The sequence below is a fragment of the Betta splendens genome, chromosome 5 (genome assembly GCF_900634795.4).
Source record: "Betta splendens chromosome 5, fBetSpl5.4, whole genome shotgun sequence".
In the NCBI taxonomy this organism is placed as follows: Eukaryota; Metazoa; Chordata; class Actinopteri; order Anabantiformes; family Osphronemidae; genus Betta; species Betta splendens.
Genome location: NC_040885.2, coordinates 9993572 through 10009465, shown reverse-complemented (window position 1 = coordinate 10009465; position 15894 = coordinate 9993572). Strand labels below are relative to the sequence as shown.

Below are 15894 nucleotides of genomic sequence, written 5' to 3'. Positions count from 1 at the left end.
GTGTGTGTGTGTGTGTGTGTGTGTGTGTGTGTTGTGTGAATCTTACATGACCCTGGCTAATTTGTGAAAGACCACAGACAACACCGGTGAGAGTAGCGCTCCCTGAACTAGTTTTCTTCAGTCTGTGTGTTTGTGTTTGCTTGTGTAACTGCGGGTGTGTGTGTGCGTGGCCAGCCCATCTCGTTGAAGGTGCGAGAGTGAAGCCTATTGATTATTTTAATCCTGCTATTTGTGATTCTGTGATCCTCTAGGCTCAGCCCTCCACAGGGGGATTGCTAATGGGGCTGAACGCTTCCCTCCTCAGCCCTGTCTCCCTGTCCAATTAACGTGGACGCTGGACTAACACTGGAATGGTCTGAGGAAGGAGCGCTGGGACTCAGAGGGCGAGACACAAAGCTCACATACAAACCCTCTCATTCCACCCGGTCCGGCGTCTCCCAAACCTCTGGTCTGCACATGCAGTAGCGCCAACCTTCCCATCCAGAATAGTGTCACCCCTCACATTTAATTAAAGCTCCATTTGCTTGCTTCTATTCTGGCGAGGTGAGAACGCCCGTCAGCCAGTGATTCATCCTCTTTACTGAATTTTCTACTGTAAAAACAAGTCCTCTAATGGAGAACCTACATTCAAACAGGCGGCTGTAGCTCTAATTAATTCATCTTATTAAGTATCTGTTTAATTAGCATTTCTATTCATCTCTCTCCTGAAGCTGGATTTAAAAACATTAATTAGGGACTATTTTATTGAAACTGAGAGATGATCTCAAAGTCACTCAACATTCTTTGTTGCACAGATGACACTTCTGCCAAGCCTCAGTGATGAGCAGCATTTTCTATGGTGGACGGTGCTGATGGCTTTGACATTAAACTGCTCAAAATTGACCATAAAACCTACAGGTGTCAAAAAAACGTGCCTAAACTATGACTCAGTGACAGCAGCAGGATCCTGGCTTCTTTTTTATTGGGTTCCACAATCTTTAAGAGCAGAGAAAAACATAGGTTGATTTCATACACAACAAATACACACAAGTCGGCTTGCAAAGTACAGTGACAACAATGACTCCACACGGCTGGTGAGCGACGGCAACGGCATCGGAGGTTATGTGAAGCCACGCGGAGGGGACGTCCGTGTATAATATACGACGTCAGGACGGGTTCTTTTTAAAACACAGCACAAAAATGTCCACATGATCCGAAAGCCGGCGCCCAGACCTCATCAGGTCACACGTTTAGATCTGTGCCACATGTTTCAACACGCAGATCAGTTTCTCTCTCGTTCTAACATTACAATAGATAGAGTATAATTTCAAAAGGAAAAATTAGAATTTGTTTATATAAACATATTTCTCCAGATGAACAGTGTGAACACGACTGACATGCTTCTGTTATAGGTTTGCAGAGGTGCAGACGGAACCCGTCTCTTCTTCTCTTGTTTTATTTACAGCGGCGGGTTGTCTCCTCTCACATACAAAAGCGTTTTCCTCCCTTCATTCCTTAACATTGTGCGTGGACGTCCCATGTTGGGTCCGTTCTGCATCACACGGAGCAGTCCGTCCACCAGAACCTGGCTTCGTAGACAGGAACTGTCTCATGCACGGAACGTAAAAAGGACGGTAGATAGTGTAAGGCACAGAAAACCTATGATATGGCAGTGACACGTCAACAACATTCACCTGCATTTCAAAAACATTCACAGTTAAATTCAAGGAACAATTCCACATTTTTGTAAATGGGCTTCGGCGTCGGCTTCGTAGGGAGCTGGGTCAGAGTCCCGGGAGCTGCCTCCGCTCCCTGACGTCCCCTTTGACTGGGCAGCTGTGCATGTAGAATACCAAACGTGTTTCTGTAAACGTCCAACTACTTCTAAGTCCTATCCGTGCAGCAGACAGTGGACGCTGCAGAGGAGACGTCAGCTCGTTAGCAGGACCTGATGAGACGCTGTCGTAAGCTCCGGCTCGGGCAGAGTCTTACAGCTAAAGCCCAGTATCGATACGCTGTGTGTGTGTGTGTGTGTGTGTGTGTGTGTGTGTGTGTGTGTGTGTGTGTGTGTGTGTGTGTGTGTGTGTGTGTGTGAACTGAATTATGATCAGCGTATGTGTTTACGGTCTACATTCACAGATCATTGCAGTCACCGCCTGCACGCTGTACATGGAACAGACTTGTGGCTGCACAGTGTGTGCGTCAGTGACGGCTGCTAACTGCTAGATGCTAACACACACACGCTGTATAATTCATTTTGACACAAATTCCCCTCAAGCCCTGTCCGTAAACCGCGGTCGTGTTGCTCGACGTTGACTACACAGCAAATGAGAAAGTACACGTTAGATGTCGAGGGGAGGGAAGCGCTGGCCCGGCTGCCGGCGCCGAGGCCCGAGGCCCAGGGGCCGGGGGCCGGGGGGGCGGGGGGCCGGGGGGCGGTGGGCGGGGGGTGCAGTCAGTCGGGGTAGATGAGGAAGCCGGAGAAGGTGCTGTATTTGTTGGTGTTTCCCCCGTGAACTTTGCCCCCGTCCAGCTGCACGCAGACCTCGTCGCCCACGTCCAGGTGCAGGATGACGCTGTTGGAGGCGTAGTCGTAGTTCTGGTCGGCGTCCTGTGCGATGGCGCTGGCTCTCACCTGAGATGGAGACAAGGGACAGATTCACAGGCTGCATTGATGGAACGTGAGGAAGAAGGATGGTTGATGCTTCTGATTTAATGGAGTCTATGGTCCCACTACCTCCATTACTGGCTTATTACTTAATGTACGTGTGTATGAATTGCTTTTAATTATAGGCTGGTTGGTATTTGTCACCTTCAGGATGCTACAGTACAAGAGTTCCTGTTTCATTCCGTGGTTTTAGTGTAATGTCATCAGTACAGATGCCTTCCTGTCCACTGGGCAGATAGATGAGATGTGCACTGATCTTTGGCCTCAAACTTCCATCTGAGAGCGCAGCCTTTCTGACCTTTTTTTTACTTTCCCAGAGGATCGCGGCTCACACTCCTGATCCACCTGTTGCAGGGAGGAGGACCATCAGGATTACTACAACCGGTACACGGATGGTGGAGGAGAAGCCGAGCAGTTTGGTGACTTTGGCCGTTATTTGAATCGCGTCTTGTCGGTTCTAAAGATCGAATGGACCTGCTGGTATTTGCACCGTTTGTAAAATAATTTCAAATTATGATGCAATGAGTCATTTCTAGTCGACTCGTTCCAAGTATTCGTGTTTTGTACCCACTAAGCCAATCTGCTGATAATAAATGGCACCTTCATGGGGTAAGTAACCAACTATTCAAGCAGACAATCCATTTAATAGTGGAATATAAAGTACACAAGAGCATACATATTAATGAATGCTAATACGGGACCCTCACTCGTCCCTGTCTGCCGCTGGGTCTGGGTCCAACTAGGGCCGTGGTCCGTCATCTCCGCTGATCGAGCTTCTCTGACTCCCCACTGATCGCTAAAACAAATCAAATCAGCCTAAACTACCCGCTTCCCCTCATCCTTCTTGGAGCAATGGAGCCTTCCTTTTTTTACATTTCATCCATTTGGCTGAGTATTTATCTGTGTGTCGTCCATGCAGAGAAGGTGAGCATTTTTATTCCCCTCCTTAAGACAGAAATGAATCAATACATTTCCTCCCGTTTTAATTCCGCTCACATCGCTCCATTAATTGTTGTCTGTGCCTCTGCACCTCAGGCCTCTTCCATCATCCGTCTCCCATTCGCCACCCCGTCTCTGTCTCTTCATTCCGCCTCCGTCTATCCATCTTTTTGTGTCCTTACGCCGGAGCCGGATGCAGGTCACGCGCGCGCTCTCTCTGCCCCACCGCGGCAGTGTTGGTGGGAGCGGCGACTAAGTGTGTCCCTGTCCGGTCTAAATCAGATTGATTAACGGCGCGCTGCTGTGGCAGGTCTCCTGAGGACCGCCCCCACCCCCACCACCCAATCACCCCCCCCCACGCATGCTTTCCTCACCTCGCCTCCCCTACCTACAGATGCGTCAGGACAGGCTATACGCGGCTGCAGGCTGCAGTAATTGGTAGCTGGACAGCCGTGGCAGCTCCCGGCCTAATAGGTCCGACTCCTCGATAACTCCATACAATCACAATAAATGGGGGCACAGAACAGGCCACGGTGGTCAAATGGGCCCATGAAATACTAGCAGGAGGCCGGGACGCGATCCTACACACGCACGTCCCCACATCACGCACACACGCACACACACACACACACACACACACACACACACACACACACACGCGCGCTCATCACCCGCCCTCCACATCTGGATGGGAGCGCCTCGCCTTCCTTTTTGTTTTTACAAATCTCAAGTGAAAACCTCGCTGCGCACGAGACGTCCTGTTACTTTACACTGACTGCTTTGCTCTTACGGGACTGAACAGCTCCCCTGAGGAGACCTGATAGGTTTTAGGAGGAATATAATAGTAAAGAGATTCTGACATCTTGTACATCCAGCATCTGTCTACATGGCTGAACGGTGGGATTCACCTGACAGTAATTTCCTCGGAGTTGGAGGCTGACAGGCTGCCGTAAGTCGCTGCTCTAAACCCTCCTACCCCTCTAATTGCACGGATAACAGTATCATAAGCCTTATTTTGTTATTACACGCTGGCTGCTGCGTCTGTTTTCACAGAAGGTGCAGCACTGATATTCACACCACCTAATTGAAAATGCCTTTTTAAACATGAACATCAGCTAATTATATTTACCAGCCCAAAGGACACAATGTTATTTATGGCTTTTTATGGCTGACTTCCTTACGAGATAAATACTAGGATTACTTACTCAGACAGTGGAGAAACTGACATTTAATGTGTTATGTTTATGATTAATTCATGGTTGCAGTGACCCAGTGGACAAGTTTTATATTTTATACATTAAATGCACATATTTTTAAGAGGGTGACATTTAAAAAGTATCACGTCTATGATTATTATTTATTATTTATTCCTACAGTAAAATAGAGCATAATCATAAATTAAAGTCGTTCTCTGTAAATTGGAAACAAGAACTGGAACATATGTCGAGCATGTTTCAATGTTTGAGCCCTGTTAGTAGTTACTATACTTCACAGTAAACTGATGATATGTGTGATTTCCAATCTACTTTATTTAGATATAATGTTGGTAAAGTTACTAGATACACAAGAAATAATTAAGAAACAATAAGTAATAATTATGTTTAGTAGTCTGAGGGTTTAAGGAAAACTCATATATGACCTGAGCATTCTGATTCTGTTTGACTATAGCAGACCTTCATTTCAGGAGCTTCTTCCGCCACTATGGAAAATACTGGACCAGGCTGAGCCGTTAACACAGCAGTGGTCTGACACTGAATGCACAGATGAATCTGCAGGTTCAGCTGTCAGTAACAATCACCGTGAAACCTTGTTTTCTTAAAGTGGGCAGGAAGCACTGAGGCTTTGGGAGCGAAAACAAGGGGGGGAAAGGCAAATCAGGATTATTGTCAACAGCAGCGGAGATTGATAGCGACAAGGGAGTGAATTTCTGTCTGTTTGTCCAACGCTGTTCTGACTTGATCTGCTGCTTGTGGGGAGAAGGGAGACCCCCGGGACAATAGAGGAGATTACACTGCCTCCACTTCCCATTAGGGGGGCAACATTAAATGCGGAGGGGGAGACAGGGAGAGTGAAGGAACAGCACGAAAAAAGATTCACTGATGGTGTTGCTCAATAAAATCTACATTCTCAACAGTGATTCAGTAATTTACTTATATATAAAGATATTGTGCCTCTCTCTCTACATACATGTGTGTATGTAGAGAGAGAGGCACAATATCAAACTGACAGAAGGAGGACATGGTGTGAGGAGAAAGGAACGATATGTTGTGAAAAAGACAGTTCGAATGCAAAAATTCAGATAAGGATTTGGAGACGAGCGAGCAGCCGCGCGCACTTTAACAGTCTAAGCACAGGATTCCAGTGAAGGGAGTCAAAGTTGAGAGGGATTTGAGTGATGGGGAGGGAGCTGCTGGGTAACAAACTGATGAAGCATGCCTATTTCAGAGCTGGGAGGGCTATAAATGAGCTTGGGGAGGGGGCTGTCTGTGTAGCAGGTTATTTTTTCAGATTTGTTTTGTTTCACAGCGACGCCTTGATCCTCTGGTAATAAAACTGACAGGATTCATTCAGCGTGATGTACAGACCTCTCAGAGCACAGCGAGGAGATTGAGACGGGGTCTCTTAAACTTGCCTGAGGGAGCTCTAAAGGTGAACTGGGACAGAGAGGAAGGGCAATTGAAATGGCCCTTTTTGTACAAGCTGCTCTCTGCCTCCATCCAAGTGCACCGGCCCGAGATATCCTGGTTCCGTTACGCAGGTCAAGGTGTAGCCCTTCTCCTGCACCGCAGACTCACACACTAATTGGCATACTAAATGCTAATATTTCGCCATGACTCTCAAGAGCCCAGGTGTCAAGATGTTGATTAAAAAAGGCTTTAATTGGCTCTAGACTGAAACCTTTGAGGGCAGAAGCGATGCCTTAATTGGATATAAATGGGCTGTGGATGCTGTAGTGGCAAAGCAAGTCAGATTATGCTGTCCCTTTATGACACATTGTTGTCTGGCTCATATAAAGCCACGCTTTGACGTGTTCAAGGTGTGCACACATGCACCTACAGCGTGTGCCGCAAACAACAACTGCTCAGCATTCCGTCATTACAGAAAGTCTGTGCCGCAGGTCAGAAGCTAACGTGTGTTTCGTCTCAACACACCACGTCTTATTATCCGGTGTTCATAGAGTTCCTTCAGATGATTTAAAACGGGGAAACAAACACAATCCCGTTTCCTTCATGTGGAGGAATGATTGTGTAACGGGGAGGCAAAAACAAAGCACAACAAAGGCGTGACCAGACGCAGCAACGAGCAGAATATAATGGCCTCAGCCATTATTGCTGCACCACACAGGCAGATGTGTGTGTGTGTGTGTGTGTGTGTGTGTGTGTGTGTGTGTGTGTGTGTGTGTGTGTGTGTGTGTGTGACGGCAGACAACGAGCGATGACCAGGACACGCCGCGCAGCGTGGCTTCGCTCTCCACTGGAGGACAGACTTTTATTCTGGAGGTTTTATTGTCAGGCCGTGTTGTCTGGCACTGAAATGATGCAATGCACTGAAAGTAAATACTGTAAATACAGTCATTCCACCAACATAGAAACGCACTGAGGGCTGACAAGATGTGAGTAAATAGATCCGTGATACACACTGAAGTATAATTTCATGGGTTTTCCTAATGTTCTTGAGTTCAGGTCTATGGGATGGAGCTGATAAAAGCTGCTGTTGGACCAAAGCTTTCTGCTGCTCTACTCGTTCCTTCCTCCGCTCAGCAGTGGACGCCCGTATTAATAAATGGTTGGCTATTTTGGTACAGTTCTGTCATCTCCCCCACACAGCAGACGTGGACACGAGGCTCCAAAAATGCCCAGAGGAAACCCGTTTGAGGGGGTCTAATGAAGCGCCGCACAGGGCCCATATTGACACCTTGTCCGACAAACCGTAATTAGCAGCTCCCACCTCTCGCTGCGGCGACGTCGCGGCCACCTCGCCTAGACGAGCCGCTGCCTTCTCTTAATTGAGTCCAGACTTGTCATTACAGCAGCGTTCAAACGGACTATTTAATTATGTTATTAAGTGGCGGTTCTTAGTTGCTGGCACAGGCGCGCTGCGTTAAGGGTTGGGTAAATACAGTGGAGAGGGTCAGGCTGCAGGTTGCTGTTTGCAGACGGACCGCCTCCACCCGCAGGTCCGTTGTTCTAACACGACGCCGCTAATCCAGAGCGCGACCCCGCGCTTCCAAATGAACCCGAGCTTTCACACCTTACATTGTTAAGGCCGAGCCGCGTCTCGAAACATTTCCCCGAGCTCTAATAAGACGCCGCTTCCTCCACCGCACGCTGGATGGAACCCGGCGCCGCTGCCACATAACGAGGTCGCCGCGGGTCCACGCATGAGATGCTGAGACGTCAGCGTACGTGGGCACTGGACCGGCCAAGTGACCAAACCAAATCCATCCATACTGGACCCGCTATAAATATTCATACTCCCACTCCATGCTCATCACCGGAAAGGGCAAAGTACATATTGGTGGTGAATTATATATCCATTGAAAAGGTCATCTACCTCAACACCAATCTCTGGATGAGTTATGGGACACGGGCGTTGGAGAGAATCCCTTTCATTGGGTCATTCCCGTCTGCAAACACCCTGTACGTTTGCAGCTCCAGGTTTCGCTGGGGGCCGATCAGCTGGCAGCATCGGCCTCGTCCGACGCCCGCGTGTTATTTACACGTCTGATCATCCACTGTGGCTGTGCGTCACCTCCTCCCCCCCTCTCACCCGGGGAGCGTGCGCCCCCCCCCAGTCGCTGTCAGCCGCTCGTCTGTGTCCTGGCTGCGTCTGCACTGATCTCTCCCCAGGACGCGTCTCATACTCGGCTCCCGTTGACGCGGCATCGATCAACGCCGCGCGCCGCGCTCTGACAGCGAACACGCAACTTTTCTCTGAGCACCAGCTCCAGTTGCGACGCAGCCAAACACACAATCTGCCATTTTATCATTTCTACTGACATTTATCTGCAGGTGACGCCAAGATATTAATGTTAAATCTAAATGTGTCAGCGATTATGACTGATGTCTTAACATGAACTAATAAACAGGCCTCCTACAATGCTAACAAAGTCTACCAACTTTATCAGTATCACCCTCAAGGTTTTTGTGGCTGACCTACAGCTGGATCGCTCAGCTACAAGAGCACTTGTCTATTCAGAGGGAAAAAACACTGGGTGCAATGAAACCGTGAGGGCAAGATCAGGACTGAATTGGATTAAATAATTTAGTTGGTGGAAAAGATAATTAATGGGGAAGCAGTCAATATCCAGTGAAGACGGTGAAGGTGTGAAGCCTGTGTGTGTGTGTGTGTGTGTGTGTGTGTGTGTGTGTGTGTGTGTGTGTGTGTGTGTGTGTGTGTGTGTGTTAAAGGAGGGGCACAGGTGGAGGGGACAAGAGCTCATCTAAAAGCTATGAAAGATTTAACAGCACGACAAGACAGGAATGACAATGTCTGCGAAGGCACGCAACAAACCAGTCTCCCAATTATATCTGGCATTTATGCACATCCCATCAAACGGGGAATAACAATTTTCATGGACTTGTTCAGTCAGATTAAAAACCTGCTACATAATGATGTGTGTGTTTGGTGCACAGCAGCGCATCTGGGAAAAAAAAAGTCCGAACGGATCGGAGCTAAATTTGACCCAGAGTGAGACGATGTGAGGCAGGAAACATCCTCAGCGGCGGATGATCTGACGCTGAGCTCGGACATCCGTCATATTTTGTTGTTTTCTAATAAACTATCCTCCAGTGGCAAAATGTGGAACAACCGAGTCATCGAGAACATTTCGGCCATTAATTTGATGGGGTTCCACAGCCAGAGAGCACAGTGTGGCATCAGTTCAGTCATGATTTATACCAGTTTACCAAAACGGAGCATTAGTTTCTTTTAATTCTATTATAGCAAAATATGAAATAAAGATGGAATGTTAAGCAAAGAGAGACTCCAGAATACACCTGGTGTACAGTGTATTCACTACCGGCACATCACATGCGTCGACAGGTTTGATGCAGAGGTGCCTGAGTCTGACTCCCTGTTTGGCTCAGGGCTGTGCCAGTATCACACATTCATACAAAGACAAGGACGTCCAGGCTAAAGTTGCCCGGGCAACAGCTCGTTTGCCTTCATCTTCTCTTCATCTGTATCTTTGCTGAAGGGACTGACCCCAAAAGCTCAAATTCACAAATTATTTAAGTAAAACACTTATAATAGTTTTTGTGATATACATTATGTGAGGCAAAGCCCAGGAAATATGTTAATGAAATCCTTTATGACTTAGTACATTTTATATATAATTAAACACATCCAATGTAACATTCATGACAGCAACTGTCCATCATGTCCATAATAATTCAGCTGGCTACGCTTCAGCGTTCAGGCGTCCTTGCTTTTCTTCTGCGTGGTCAAACTAAATATCCTGTGCAAACAGCAATTCTTAATTATTTTATTTCATACTTTTAATTTAAGCTGAGGCACAAATTAAATGTACACGGGGTCATGGCAGCAACAGTGGAATAGTCCAGTGTAGTGACAGAACACCACTTCTACCATAAATGCAGCACAGGGCTTGTGCAACAAGTTTTGTAACGTTATCATTTTTTTCATTTTGAAAGTGTCAATCAATCATCTCTGTATCACATACAAACTCATTGTACAGTAAGACCTGTGCCTCAACGCTTCTTCAGTAAAGCTGCAGACCTGAGGTGGTGCTAATTATCAGCTGCCTCCTCCGTTCAGGAACGCCAATTAGACATGATTAAGTTTAATGGGTTTAGAGGCCTTTATTTTCACTTCACAACCTCATTTTTTTGTATTATCATTATTTTTACTCTGAGCTGTAAATCCCAGCTGTTCCAGCCTCCCACTGGTTTGGGACGCGTGGAGGTCAACAGTACTGTTACTACCGTCAGCAGGGAATCAGACTCATCTCCAGTTGTTAATGCTCATATTCACAAGCTGCAGAAAACCCGCAAACTGGCCTTTTTGTTCAGTGATAAGCAGAAAAGGCTTGATGTGCCAGCTGCTGCTTCACTTACTGTATTTACACTCTTTTAATGTGGAGACTGAGCGCAGCGGCAGCTCAGCGGGGCGACGTTGGGCTCGCTAACAGTTCACGCTCTGTGTGAGTTATGTGCACAGGAAGCCGACTCGGACGCGGACGCGGGCGGCAGCGACGCGAAGCGCGCCTCCTTCTCCTCCGCCATCGCTGCTACAGGAATCCCCAGGACGTCGGTCTTCTGTTCTGCAGCACAGAACCCGCGCTCCGCCGCAGACTGAGGGCTTAGCACTTCAAGCTTGTCACGGATCTCCAGATGGAAGCGTTCAAGGCTTTTTACAGGGGTTTGTGCTTGTTTATTTATTAGTGTTAAAGTCAGGGTTCCTCAGAGGACAGTAGCCAGCTGTTGAATTTTGGCTTTGTTCCACTGAGACATGGGGGATTGTTATCCTCTTGATCGCATGGTTATCACTCTCGCTCTCTCTCTCTTTCTCTCTCTCTCTTGCTCTGCCTTAATTTGCAAGTTGTACAATTAATTGCAATTTGGCTTTTTTACCTTTTTCTCTGCTTTGTCCTTGTGTTTTCTGACTAAACTGTGCTGTTACAGGCGTTGAGATGCATTTCTTTACTTGATGTTTTTCACTTCACATCGATACGTTTCACTGGCTGCATCACTTTTCAGTGAAAAACCACAGATATATCTCGAAGTAACATTTATGATGATGTACCAATATGAAGATGAACCGAAATGCTAAATATTCTCCAAACCAAACGCAACATTTTAGATTTTTTTTCCTGCCTGTGGTTTTTATTTCACAGAGTTTGATTATCGATTGTGATTGTTATTACTTTGGTCGTAGTAATTGTCAGTGCAGCCAATAAACAAAAGTGAATTCATTAAACACACGCTCACAGTGCTTCCAGGTTTTCTCCTTGACACACTGACCTCACTCCTTTACTTGGCATCAAGATGCACTTTTTTGACATCTAAAAGATGCAGGAAAAGGCTCAAAGTCATTTTTAGCAACAAACTAATTTAGTTTTTGCTAAAATAAATTGCAAACCACAGCATTATTGTACACAACCAGTACTTTGGCTGCTGCATCATAATATCCCTGGATACTGTGTTTGAACTCAAGTACTCGTTGGCTAGCAGTGCAGGTTCAGACGCTTCAGACTCACACCTGCCCCCCCACTCACCTGTCCGTTCTTCTTCAGGTCAGCCCACATGCTGGTCCCATCGCCTCCTCTCATCAGAACGTGGTAGGTGAAGTAGTAGATACCAGGCAGAGGGCACGTGAACTTGCCGGTGCTGGGCTCATAGTAGTTCCCCACATTGGTCACCACGTCATCAAACTTCAGTATTTCGCTGCCTTCGTGTTGTTTCCGAAGGCCGGCATAGAAGGCAATTTTGGGACTGTAGAAGGATGAGCCGTAGCCGCCAGGTCCGGGTCCTGGTGGACCGGGCGGTCCCGGTTTACCCGGATCTCCAGGTGGCCCGGGGGGCCCTTTAGGGCCTGGAGGACCAGGAAGTCCAGGGCCTCCTTTGAAGCCCTGTTTGCCCCTCCGGTTTGGAAAGTCTGGGGGCTGAGGGGAGGCAACCGTCAGCTCTCCCTGTGGGGGGGTGAAAGTGTCACACACCATCTTGCAGCTCCCGAGCATCTCGTAGTGCGTTCCCCCTCCCCCAGACCCTGCCCCTTTGGTGGTGTGGACCAATAAGGGAATGGCCACCAGCAGGACCAGGACCATGGCCACGCCGACTCCAGCCCCGATGACTCGTTTCTTGCGGCTGAGTCGGGAGGCGGCCAGCGTGAGGAAGTCCTCCTCCCCCTTGGCCGGAATGGTTGTGCCGGCCAGGCTGAAGTCTGGGTGGGAAACTAGCTACTGGATAGAGAAGGCTGAAGGGGAGAAATGTGTGATTTGTTGAGGTAAAGAGAATAAATTGGGGGCTATTCAAGAAGTAGGACGGTCAAATTATGAGAAAATCAGAAGTCAGAACAAGTACAGTGATGAGACTTTTCCATTTCTTGATGTTCACCACATTTGTCTCCTATCCATATATTTTTCAATTTCCTGCGGTTCACTGTGTCTAAGGGCTTTTGACCTTTGTCTGAGGATAACGCGACGTCTAAGGCAAAAACGGCATCTATATTGGAAATGTCTTTGCCAGCAGCGAGCGCCGTTGTGGGAGATGTTGGATTTTAAGAAACCGATTTTCTTTTCATGCAGCTCTGTGGTTGTGGAAGTTCCGGTGAGAAGCTTTCACTTGTTCAGGCAGCGAGCTGTCAGGTGGGGTCTACAGTATTCCCAGTGGAGTTCATCTCACCCACCACATACAGGGAAGGGGCGCTTTGCTGGTCTGTCCGGGAACGAGGGAGGAAGAGCCAGAGACCTGATCACTCTGCCGTCGCAGCCCTCGCTTGTGTTTTAGCTGAGGGGCTCACGCTTGTCCTCACACATATTGTTTAGTTGAGCCGGGACCGGATTTATCTCCGCAGTCTACTCCTCCTCCCTCAGCAAAGATTTGGTTACAGGTCATAAAAAGGCAGATTCTGAGGAAGGGTCAGGCTAAATTGCTTTGGATGCGTAAACTCTCGCTTTAAAGGCAGCGTGGATGAAGCAGAAAACACAACATCACATCAAACCAGTCTAGAAAGAAAAAGAAAAAGAAGAAAGAATAAGCAGAAATAGACTAACAAACCCGAAGCACGTTTAATTTAAACGTAAAATGTAACAGAAATTATATTATTATATTATTTATGATAATTAAATTCATATAAGGCAAATAAAACGTTATAGTAACGGAAATACACATTCTATTCCAACCAGCTACGTCCATAGTTAATGGTACTAGAGGCCTAAACAACAATATGCAACAATATCAAAACATAAAAAACACTTTTTTAAATTATAAAACGCGGTCTCCTGTTTTTTTTTTCTTATTTTAAACGCACACTTCAATGTTAAACACTCGTCCTGTTGTAATCAACACTAAATAAAATAAGGATTTTACGCCCAAACTTTAAAAGGAAACTAATAAAAGCGGCGAGCTTACCAGCATCTTTACGGACACGCTGCTCGGTGGCTTTTCAGGCTGCGGCTTCGGACGGAAAACGCCGCGGGAGAACTGGTCCAGGACCGGAGGGAAACCCTCCACAGACCGACGGAGCGCCTCCGCCGCCGCGTCCGTCGGCTGAAGTTGCGCCGCAAAGTCGCTCGCACTAATAATAAAAACTTGCGGCGTCTCGTCCAAGACGCCGGAGCAGCGGCGTCCAGAGCGGGCGAGGCGGGAAACGAGGTCACAGCGCGAGGCTGGAAACCGCTCCTCAAACGAAATGTTCCGACGACTTACTTTTGCCGAGTTTCCCGCTACAGAGACGCTTGATTTGCGAAGCAACAGTTCACTCACTTGTTGTATTTTCCGTCCTGCTCGTCTCTCCTCGGCATCTGCATCCTTCGGCTCCCCCCCCCCTCCCTCACGCGCACGCGCGCCCGCGCGCCCGCGCACGCGCGTCCAAGAAGCGCCGTCCCATCCCGCGTGTGACCTTTTCACAAATCAAACGACTACATCCGTTTAATAGTTTAATCAGAGCTTGTCGTTTTCGTTCAAATATTGAGTATTCAGTATTGAGCATTTCGTTTTCTGCCAGGTTTTTGTCACTTCTCTCATAAAGCACTTTGGGATTGTGTGGTTAATCCTTTATGAGGGGCCCTGATGGCCTGAGATCGGGGCACTGCAGCCTTCTTGAGCAAATAAAGATCCTGAAGTGAGCCTGAAAGAGGAGCTGGTGGAGGGGGAGCGGCAGGCGCGACGAGGCTGAGGAGCGAGTGCCAAACCTGGGCTGCGAGAGAGTGACACACGGCATGAAGGAGGTGGAAGGAGGAGGAGAAGGAGGAGAGTGGAAGGAGGAGGAGAAGGAGGAGGAGAAGGAGGAGGAGAAGGAGGAGAGTGGAAGGAGGAGGTGGAAGGAGGAGGGTGGAAGGAGAAGGAGGAGAGTGGAAGGAGAAGGAGGAGGAGAAGGAGGAGAGTGGAAGGAGGAGGAGAAGGAGGAGGTGGAAGGAGGAGGAGAAGGAGGAGAGTGGAAGGAGGAGGAGGAAGGAGGAGGGTGGAAGGAGGGAGGAGAAGGAGGAGGTGGAGTGGAAGGAGGAGGCAGAAGGAGGATGAGTGGAAGGAGAAGGACGGGCGGGTGAAGGAAGGAGGAGGAGAAGGAGGAGAGTGGAAGGAGGAGGAGAAGGAGGAGGTGGAAGGTGGAGGTGGAAGGAGGAAGGTGGAAGGAGAAGGAGGAGAGTGGAAGGAGAAGGAGGAGGTGGAAGGAGGAGGAGAAGGAGGAGAGTGGAAGGAGGAGGTGGAAGGAGGAGGAGAAGGAGGAGAGTGGAAGGAGGAGGAGAAGGAGGAGGTGGAAGGAGGAGGTGGAAGGAGGAGGGTGGAAGGAGAAGGAGGAGGTGGAAGGAGAAGGAGGAGTGGAAGGAGGAGAGTGGAAGGAGGAGGAGAAGGAGGAGAGGAAGGAGGAGGAGAAGGAGGAGGTGGAAGGAGGAGGGGAAGGAGGAGGAGAAGGAGGAGAGTGGAAGGAGAAGGAGGAGGTGGAAGGAGGAGGGAAGGAGGAGGTGGAAGGAGGAGGAGAAGGAGGAGGTGGAAGGAGGAGGGTGGAAGGAGGAGGAAAAGGAGGAGAGTGGAAGGAGGAGGAGAAGGAGGAGAGTGGAAGGAGGAGGTGGAGGGAGGAGGTGGAAGGAGGAGGTGGAAAGAGGAGGGTGGGAGGAGGAGGAGAAGGAGGAGAGTGGAGGAGAAGGAGGAGGGGAAGGAGGAGGTTGGAAGGAGGAGGAAAAGGAGGAGAGGCGAAGGAGGAGGAGAAGGAGGAGAGTGGAAGGAGAAGGAGGAGGTGGAAGGAGGAGGTGGAGGGAGGAGGAGAAGGAGGAGGGAAGGAGGAGGTGGGAAGAGGAGGGGTGGGAGGAGGAGGAGAAGGAGGAGAGTGGATGGAGAAGGAGGAGGTGGAAGGAGGAGGTTGGAAGGAGGAGGAAAAGGAGGAGAGTCGAAGGAGGAGGAGAAGGAGGAGAGTGGAAGGAGAAGGAGGAGGTGGAAGGAGGAGGTGGAGGGAGGAGAAGGAGGAGGTGGAAGGAGGAGGGGAGGAGAAGGAGGAGGTGGAAGGAGGAGGAAGGTGGAGGAAGAAGGAGGAGGAGAAGGGGGAGAGTGGAAGGAGGAGGTGGAAGGAGGAGGTGGAGGGAGGAGGAGAAGGAGGAGAGGGGCCATCTCTGGGTTTGTTGTCAGCGTCCA

At 48.7% G+C, this 15894-nt stretch overlaps 1 protein-coding gene across 1 annotated transcript; it reads right to left on the bottom strand.

Annotated features, from left to right (window-relative positions):
• Positions 1–944: 944 nt before the first annotated feature.
• Positions 945–14488, bottom strand: c1ql4b (complement component 1, q subcomponent-like 4b). The gene is made up of 3 exons (XM_029150234.3): positions 13681–14488; positions 11826–13274; positions 945–2614 (listed from the first exon to the last, which is right to left on the bottom strand). The coding sequence occupies exons 2-3, from the start codon at positions 12372–12374 to the stop codon at positions 2435–2437; spliced, it is 729 nt and encodes a 242-aa protein (XP_029006067.1). The 5' UTR covers positions 12375–13274; positions 13681–14488; the 3' UTR covers positions 945–2434.
• Between the last annotated feature and the right edge of the window lie 1406 nt (positions 14489–15894).

What these genes read in the sequence shown, in the direction of transcription:
- c1ql4b (XM_029150234.3), bottom strand. Translation starts at nt 12,374, where the DNA reads ATGGTCCTGGTCCTGCTGGTGGCCATTCCCTTATTGGTCCACACCACC. An exon ending in ACCTGAAGAAGAACGGACAG is followed by an intron (nt 2,615 to 11,825) that starts GTGAGTGGGGGG and finishes TCTCCATCTCAG; the next exon opens with GTGAGAGCCAGCGCCATCGC.